Genomic DNA, 9,221 nt, shown 5'->3' with positions numbered 1-9,221 from the left:
ATTTTTAGAACAGACATCTTCCTCTTGTTCTACCTGAGAGACAATCCTAAAGTTTACAAAATACTGCAAAAGCAGCTCTCTGCAATTAACTGCACAATGCAGCTAGATTTTGAGGAAGAAGAGGCAGTAGTAAGTGGAGATATAGAGAAGGGGCTTGGAGGACCTTGTGACGGTGCAGCAGAACACTGGGAACTCCAAGTGGACAAGATCTTCATTAATCTCATTGAAAGCTACAGGATCCATCATGTGCTTGAGCCCAAACAGGTCAAAAAGGTCCTGCAGGATCCCTTCTTTGTCACTGATGACGTAAAAGTTTACTCAGAGAGTGGTTATGCTGTGATGGTTGGGGAAGCTGACGTGGTGAAGGAGAAAATTGCAGTTCTAGATAAAAGTGTAGCAGTACGTAAAGAGCAGCAAGTTGTGGAGAAGCAGTTCAAACTTATTGAAGAGGATTTCAACAGAGAGATGAGCACATTTCACCCAGAGGTAAAAATCAACTGGAGTGTTAACATGGTCTTTTTAGAAGGCCCTGAAGAGCAAGTACAGTCTGGATCAACAAAACTTAACGAACTGATAATGAAGATCCAAGAAAAGAAGGTGAATCTTCCTGCAGATTTAATTGCCTTTATGGCCACCAGCAATGCCATCACCAAGTATCAAACTCAGTTTCAACAAAGTCTCAGAAGTCCAGTTTACTTTGAGGTGGGATCAGAGCTGCTTCTTTCTAGTTTGTCTTCAGATGCCCTAAATGAAGCTGAGACAACACTGCTGAGAGATTTAAATGTATCAAGTGTGAATCTTCAGGGTGCTGCAGCCAAACCTCCAGATCTAGACCAACTCAAAGAAATTCTTATCAAAGCAAAGAATGAAGCAAACTGTGGTGAGCATAGGGTGGATGTTAGCTTTGTCCCTGGATACAGTGGTACTCCATCAGTTAAAGTACAGCTGGTGGGCTACACTGAACAAGTGAACAAGCTTAAAGAGCTTCTCCATGACTATCAGGCGAATCAGGTATCAGTTCAAGATGTCCTCAGCTTGCAGTGTCCTGAACTAGTTGACTGCTTTGATAAAATCTTAGGAATAATTGGCATGAAGCCGACTGATGTGAAACTCTCAGCCACCCATTTTCCAAATCCATGTGTACTGTTGTCTGGTCCCCGTTTTCGGGTTCAGGAGACCAAGCAGGCCCTTATGGTCACTCTGGCTAGCATGACATTTGACACATTAGTCCTGGATGGTCCTGGAGCTCTGCAATACTTCCAAGGAGAAGGGAAAGAAAGCAAGGAGCTGGTTGAAAGTTCATGCCAGGTGATTATCAGGGAAAAACAAGGAGTTAGCTCACCATCAGTGACAACCATACAGCGAAGCCTCAGCAACATCAGTAGCATCACACCAAGACCCAGGAGTCGCACCAACATGGTGGAACTGAATGCGTACAGTGATATCAATCTAGAAATCAAGATCTGCAGTTTAGAGGATGAGCAGGTTTGTTCTTTTTCTGTTCATTCTCCTCAAAATTTTCATCAAGGCTATTGTTAGTTTTCTATTGAGTCTATCTCTAAATATTTCCACAGGTGAATGTTTTGGTTGTCCCCACACATGATAAAAACCTGTCTTCAACAAATATTGGGAAATCTTTGCTAAAGAAAGGTGGAGACACAGTCAAATCAAAGTTTGACACATTAGTAGCATTATCTGGCCCTGCCCCTGGCGATGTTCTGCAGGTTGATGCCAGCGCATCTCTGGGGTGCTCCAAAATATTCTGCATTGAGTGCCTATCTTGGGACAGAGCTGGAGGAATGAGTGTGCAGGTAAAGTAATATATTAAGATTTATATTGATTATGTAGAGATAAACTGATTGTGTATTTTAGCTTTTATGAACATACAGAAAAGTTAACATTTAATACAAAGCAAAATGTGTTATATCTATTTCTTGATTGAAAATGAAGGTTGGGTTATTTGCAATTTAATTTAAAGGAGCAATACATAATAAAGCCACCTAGTGTTAGAAGACTTGGATCATCTCTGTCTAATCCATGTGTTATGGTTACATAATGGAGATGGATGGACTTGTTGGGGCCTAGAAGAATCCAAGAATCTGGGTACAAGCAGCAAAAATTAGCTTTTCATCCTGTCTACAAGCCTCCTCCTTAAAGACAGGTTGATAGTTACCAGATCTTTGCTTGGACTATAATCACCAATTTTCCATTATGTAAGACATGAGTTAAAATGATTTAGGCATCAAATCATGATCCCTCCTTCTTTTAGGAAGACTTCAAAACTGAAATTAGAGGAACAATCCTTGGGCAATATGTCAGATGGATGGACTTGTTTTTAATGATGCAAGGAAATGTTTTGTATTTGTCTTGCAGGCTCTTGCAAAAGGGTTAAAAACATGCTTGGACCTCTGTGCAGACAAGGGCTTCAGTTCAGTAGCCATCCCTATTATTGGACCAGGTTTGCTCCTAAAATACCCTTTGAGTGAAGCCGTTCAAGTTCTGACAGAAAGCATTCGGCAGTTTGCATTGTCTGGTCATTGCAAAAATGTCAACAGCATCCACATCATTATTAAACCTGGCTACCCTGACTCAGAGAAGGTACCTCTTAAAGGCAGGCCATTGCAATCAAACCAATGTTGCTTAGTATTGATTCTTGATTCTGTTATTTACAGAACTACCATGAAGTGTACAAACATCTCAGCCTGATTATGAACCAGGGGGGCCGAGGTAGGCCAGATTTTATTGATAGCTCATAAACTTTTTGGTCAATAATGTTTTATTTTCAGTATTCCAACTGCATGTGACGGCTTTCTTCTTTTAGCACTCTTCAAGTCCCTAACTAGTGACCTTGATGATATCAATATAACTGTAAGAGGCGGCGCTAAACTTCAGTTGGTGTTTGGTGATGTCACCAATGAGACCACTGATGCTGTAGTGAACACCACCGACTTCAAAAATTTTCACAATGGTAGGTGACAAATGTAGAGATTTAGCCTGTGAAGGTCAAAGTCCAAGTAAAGAAGTACTCTGCAATTATAAAATATTTTTCTTGTTGCAAAAAGACATTACATAGCATAACATAGGAAGAAAACAGATACATGCACACAAAATCATATCAGCAACGACAGTTTTAAAAGAAAAACACAAAATATAGGCTTCCTGGATTTTAATTGATTTTAAGGAGGCATAGCTTTTGGTTGGTGTCAGTCAAACGAAAGTTAGATATGTAACTACGGTTCTATGAACCTCTTATGACCACCAGAGGGAGGTGCTGAAAGCACTAAATGTTCCCTTATGACACGCACAGTTAGAGTAATTATACTAACAAAGTCACACCTGTGATGCCGGATGAACACTCAGAAGCTACATAGCCTGGTGTCATCCATGGCTCTGTTCCTACAGAATTTCCTCGCAAAAGTAAGGATTCTGAATGACAGAGAAACTCTGGTGGTCATCCAGGATTCATAGAACTGTAGTTACGTACGTAACTTTTGTTCTATTTAATTGTCCTGACCGCCAGAGGGTAACGCAACATTGGGTCAGCGAGCATCAGACCTCAGATCGCAGGGCTTCATCCGGTGACACAATCAGTGAAGCGACAGCCGGTTCAACTGCTGGCATACGGTCCAGGCTGGCCTTCACCGAATCGTGCATAGCAGCTAACACCCGACAGTCTGAGGAGAGATGTGGCAACGCTCTTGGGTCCTGCCAACAGGCATTCAACTCCTTCAGGTACTCCTGTGATAAAGGTATAGAAAGGAAGTAGAAGCCCATCCGCACCTAAAAAATGCACTCCTGGAGTCAGATACCTTGCCTTGTAGGGGGTCGAACTGCAGCTGCTTCACGGTCCTTGACATGACATCCTGCGTGGAACCATCACCGGGCTATCCAATGGCACTCTGAGATGAAAACGAACCAGTCCCAGAGGCTTGAGAGGACCTTGCCTCCTCCTCATCTCTAAAATGAGAACCAGAAGCAGCCAGAGATATGACATCCTCCTCCCTTAGTTCAGGCATGGGTGGGGAAGAGAGCCCAGCCACTGGAAGTGAGGCATCAGACTGATGTCTCTGCCAACTCCATTGACATTTGCTCCATCCTTGTTGCCAGTCCCTGGTCCAGTTTGGCCCATTTCACCCGAGAGGGTGCCACTAAAGCATTGGTCCCACCAAGGCGCTTAGAACACCTGAGGGGAGCCACCTGCCCAGAGAGCGAAAGATCAGAGTCCTCCTGGGGGCAAAACTGGGCCAATCGAGCCATCCTCACTGCGTGGGGCATAAGACTGCAGTTCCTGCAGGGGTTCTCAGACATTGCCTCCACATGGTGCTCATGTCCAAGGCAGGTAGGGCACAGGTCAAGGCCATCTTTTACCTTCAGGGCATCCCCACAATCCATGCAGCAGTGGGGGCCATCCATGTCAAAGGTTGACAGGGCTCAGTCCAATTAAGTAACGAAATGAACTGAAATCAGGATGGGGTGCAAACGCAGCCATCACCAATTATAGCAGAACAACAAAAGAGGCTGCGCACAAGGAGAGGGGGATGAAAATGTAACGTCACCAAATATAATGGTGCGGATCAACAAAAGGGGCTGCAAAAAAAGAGAGGCTTATATTGGGAGTGGATGCAAAATCGCTGCCCTTACCAGGTGGGAAAACAATAAACCAAAAAGCTAACAACGTTAGCCATATCCAAACTTCGTCAAATGAAGTTGATCACATTAGGAGTAGGGGTGAAGACGCTGCTGTCACCAGGTATAACACCAATAAACCAAAAAGCTAACAATGTTAGCCGTATCCAAACTTCGGCAAACGAAGGTTCTCCCTCTGGCGGTCAGGAGGAATGAAATATAGAACCAAACTCTGTTCCATAACAATAGTTAATTAAACAGACTTTTTGTTGAGAACTAGAACACTAAAACATGTTGGTTATTAAATAATATCAAATTAAGAACTGTAATCAATAGGTTAAAAATGTATTAATTTTCACTCTCTTCTAAACCTTGGCTCAATGTTCATATGATTTGATGTCTGCAAAAACAAAACGTTAATGTGTATAGTATTGTTTTTTACAGAGGGTGTTTGCAAAGATATTCTAACTGTAGCTGGAGCAGACGTGGAAGCTAAGCTAAAAAAAGGTGAGAGAGGATTGCCGACATATGAAAATAAAAACTTCTGAGCGATTTTGAATTATAATAATTTTCTGTCCTTAATCTGTACAGCAAAAGTAAACCGAGGAGATATTTTTGTGACACAACCTGGAAAGTTCCCCTGTAAAAAACTTTTACATGTATGTGGAGGGAAAGAAGCAAGTCTGGTTGAAGAACTTGTGTGTAGCATTATTGAGTACTGTGAAAAACTTGGGTTTGCATCTGTAGCAATTCCTGCTATCTGTGCCGGTAAGTATGTTTTGCAGCCAACATTGTTGTTAGAGAACAAACCCTAATAAATGCCATGTTTGGTTAAATATTAATCGAACTGTTTCTGCAGGAGCGGGTGGACTGAACCCTGGTGTCGTTGCTGGTGCAATCCTAAGAGGTATTATCACTGCCACATCCTCTGGTCCTGGCTGTACCCTTACAGCTATTCGTCTTGTCCTTATTAAGATCAATGTCTTCTTGGCTTTTAAAGAAGAAGCAACACAGATGTTCCCCATTTTCAGAAGAAGAGGTGACAGAATTTGTTTACAAATATCTTTCTTTTAGAGTGTTTTTAAAGAATTTCTTATGACGTTGTAGAGAGTCTAGTTGTACAATAACTTTACACATACAGTATATCTTTCTCTTATTTTCCAGAATCACAAGTACAGTTGTCTCGGGTACGACCACGGGCACCTTCACCTCTGAGACCAGACCAAAGCATTCTTGATATCAGTACTGCGAGCCAGCAGTCTGTCTTCATGTTCCTTGGTCATAGCAGAAAAGATGTTGATGATGCTATGGAAAAATTGAAAAATCAGTATAAGCTTCAATGTTCAAATCATATCTTTCCAAAAGAGCAGCTTCAGAGTCTCACAGAAGATGATATTGAAGAAGTGCAGCAACTCGTGGAGTCAGAGGGTCTGTACATGACCAAGGAACCATCAGGAAACCTGACAATGAACGGTATGAAAGATGGGGTCAACAAAGCAATCGTATTGTTTAATTCATTACTGCATGAAAACCTCAGGAGAGAGGTGAGGGAGAAAGATGAGGACGACTTGCATAGTCGAGTGATGTGGTGCATCCTGGGGCAAAATGGAAACTGGGAGAGACTCCCCAAGACAGCCAATTACAACCTGGAAAAGAAGGATTTTGCTGAAGGAATTGTTGATGCACAAGGAGTCACATGGCAAGTGGATCTGCTTCATTTAGAAGCCGTAACTCCAGGAAAGACAACTCATCTCAAGCGTCTTCAGAATCTGCAAGGTGAGAAAGGCACATTTTGAGAGCTTTTTGAATGTCTGTATACTCCTTTCTCACTGGCCGAAAAACCTGTTTAAACCTGGGAAGAATTGGCTTTTAGTGGCAGAGGGAACACCCGGGCAAAAAACACAGCAAGGGAGCCTGTTAAAATTGGCTCTGATCGGCATATTTTGTTTGCATCAGACCCGATTTGACCCGTTAATTTATATGACATCATCTTTTGAAGTTTCTCATTATAATATGCTTTTCAGACTTTACTTTTCCTTTGTACTGGGACAACATGGCAAGCGATGAATCCATGAAGGTGGTACCTCTGCAGCCTAATTCAGAAGAGTACAGAAGAGTGAAGGAAGGATTCAAAAGGACTGCTAATAAAACTGTTATGAAGGTTGGTGGTTTCCATTAATTATTATTAATAACTATTATTAAAATTTCTGTCTGCTGCTTAACTCAAACCGGTTGACATTTTCACATGTGTATGATAAGTTTGATAACTGCCATTTGTAAGTTTTGCTTCTGGTTTTCTTATCAATAGTGACAAAGTTTTATTTCAGTCCCGAAAATGTGCCATTTACTCATTAATTTTTTACCCTTTTTTTTTTTTTACCCTTGTTTAATCCTGGCCCCTTAATCCCATGGGTAACATATTTTATATATGTGTAAAAATATTCTTCACTGATTAAAAGTGTACATTTTAACATATTAGAAATGATACATTTTTCCCTTTGTATTTAACATTTTTAAGGTTGAAAGGATTTTTAAAAATGTAAATGTTTACAAACATCTAAAATTCTATATTTTGGGCGGACCTTCAGATTTTCCAAGACCTCATGACCATTTTCTGTTGTTGTTGTTATTCATAGCTATCCATTAAGAAAAACTTCATAGATACTTTTAAAAGTTGATAACTTGACTTATTGAACCTTGTTTGTATGATTAATTTCTATTAGTTTATTTGTTAAAATATTTATAAATCAGTAACGCCAAAAGCATCACTAAAAGTTTATGACATCTCATATTACGATTCAAAATATTATAGATTGGAGCACATCTGCTCTAACTTTGATCAATATTTAAGGACATGTGTACTTTGACTTCCCATCAAAGGCAGTGCCTAATATAAATAGGGCTGCTTGGTAGGTCATATTTATATTCCAGAGAATTTGGAAGTCATAGATTGTATATTAAATGGCTTTAAAAACCTGATAATGAAAAATAACCTGGTAAAAAAATATTTTTTAGCATCTATTTTGTCATGATGTGATTCTTATAGACAGTCTTTTTCATTTAGTGAGGACTGAAAATGAGCCATTATCTTATCTAAGCTGCAGAATGCAACTATAACAGGTGATGTTAAATGCTTTGCACTTGATTTAAAGGTCAGATAAGCATGTGGATCAAGGGCTAATAGTTTATCTGCTCATTTTTTCTGCACCTTTGTAATAATAACCACCATATGTCTGTTTGATGAAGTCTATATTAGATGGCAGGTTGGTTTAGAATGAAATAAACTTAACCTACCTTCAACATCTTAGTTCTTTGCTTTAAAGGAAGCCACATTATTACATAGACATTTTGATCTGATAAAAATGAAAGCACTTTCTGCACTGTTTATTCAGAAATATGAAATACACATTTTCTGCTGCAACAACTTATTATGTTGTGATTCATAACATGTTTAAGGTGTTTATTAACCCCCCCAATTCTTATTATTAGAAAATGCTTTTCAAAAAGTACATAAATCAACTTATTCAGTGAAGAAGAGACCCTCCAAACTCCTTCGTAGACTTGTTATTAATAACAAAAGCAGGTGTTAAACTGTAATTCTGAAAACAATAGAAAGGTTAATGTGATTTAAAAATCAAATAGATTAAAACAGTACAGTTAAAAGATCTTGACATAGTTTATGTAGTTACTGTAAATTGTGCCGAAAGACAAGGGGTAAATTATTTGAATTCCTATCATGCAATCAGACTGTTTATTTATTATTAGTATTCATATGACTGTGACTGACTCAATTTTTAAAGAGATTTATGCATCTTCAATAGGTTCCAGTTATTTTAAAGGGTGATTTAACAGCTTTTCTCTGTTTATTCTGGTAGATTGATCGTTTGCAGAACATTCATCTACGCCGTGCTTACGAGGTACAAAAGAAACAAATATCACAGAAGAACAAACATGAGGGGGGTGCAAATGAGAAGTTTTTGTATCATGGGACGACTGAGGACAACTGTAATTCTATCATGACAACTGGTTTCAACAGGCGCTTCTCTGGGCAAAATGGTAAAAACCTTTTTATATGAAAGTTTTGAGAAATTAAATAGCAGATATGGACACAGAAAACAGCAAAGAAATGCTAAGAAAAAGAGGAACTCTATTCTGTAGTAAAGTTTTATATTTTTAAAATATTTATCTACTTCAAACTCACAGCAACGTCGTATGGAGAGGGAACCTACTTTGCTGTCAATGCCAAATACTCCAGCCATCCAACGTACTCCAAGCCAGCTGCTGATGGTTCTCAGCTAATGTTTGTGGTCAGAGTCCTGACAGGGGTCTACACTCTGGGTGAAAAAGATATGAGGGTGCCTCCAGCTCGTGACGAACAGCACCCCCACTTACGTTATGATAGTGTGGTGGATAGAATGGAAAGACCCAACATGTTTGTTGTGTTCCACGATAACCAGGCTTACCCAGACTACCTCATCACCTTCAAGTGATGGCGCTGAATAGTTTTGATGGAGAGAAAATCAGTAAAAGAACTTCTTTAAATGGAAATAATGGAAATTTATATATATATATATATATATATAGATATATATATA

General features: G+C 39.6%; 1 protein-coding gene across 3 annotated transcripts in view; it reads left to right on the top strand.

Annotated features, from left to right (window-relative positions):
* The first annotated feature begins 6 nt into the window (after positions 1 to 6).
* LOC107085261 (poly [ADP-ribose] polymerase 14-like) overlaps positions 7 to 9,221 on the top strand; it is an 86,227-nt gene continuing 77,012 nt past the window's right edge. For 2 of the 3 annotated variants that reach the window (XM_015375501.1, XM_015375499.1), the window contains exons 1-7: positions 7 to 1,485; positions 1,575 to 1,811; positions 2,374 to 2,598; positions 2,673 to 2,727; positions 2,822 to 2,968; positions 5,071 to 5,133; positions 5,218 to 5,394. In XM_015375501.1, the coding sequence (XP_015230987.1) occupies positions 97 to 1,485; positions 1,575 to 1,811; positions 2,374 to 2,598; positions 2,673 to 2,727; positions 2,822 to 2,968; positions 5,071 to 5,133; positions 5,218 to 5,394 (2,293 nt within the window). In that variant the 5' untranslated portion in view covers positions 7 to 96. Of the gene's footprint in view, positions 1,486 to 1,574; positions 1,812 to 2,373; positions 2,599 to 2,672; positions 2,728 to 2,821; positions 2,969 to 5,070; positions 5,134 to 5,217; positions 5,395 to 5,485; positions 5,666 to 5,790; positions 6,403 to 6,650; positions 6,788 to 8,501; positions 8,683 to 8,829; positions 9,178 to 9,221 lie in introns of those variants that run through there. The other variant, XM_015375500.1, reaches the window with a different exon arrangement.

Source organism: Cyprinodon variegatus, unplaced genomic scaffold, assembly GCF_000732505.1.
Source record: "Cyprinodon variegatus isolate N-32 unplaced genomic scaffold, C_variegatus-1.0 Scaffold119, whole genome shotgun sequence".
NCBI classification, from domain to species: domain Eukaryota; kingdom Metazoa; phylum Chordata; class Actinopteri; order Cyprinodontiformes; family Cyprinodontidae; genus Cyprinodon; species Cyprinodon variegatus.
The sequence above is the reverse complement of the archived record's forward strand: the minus strand, read 5'-3'. Positions and strand labels throughout refer to the sequence as shown.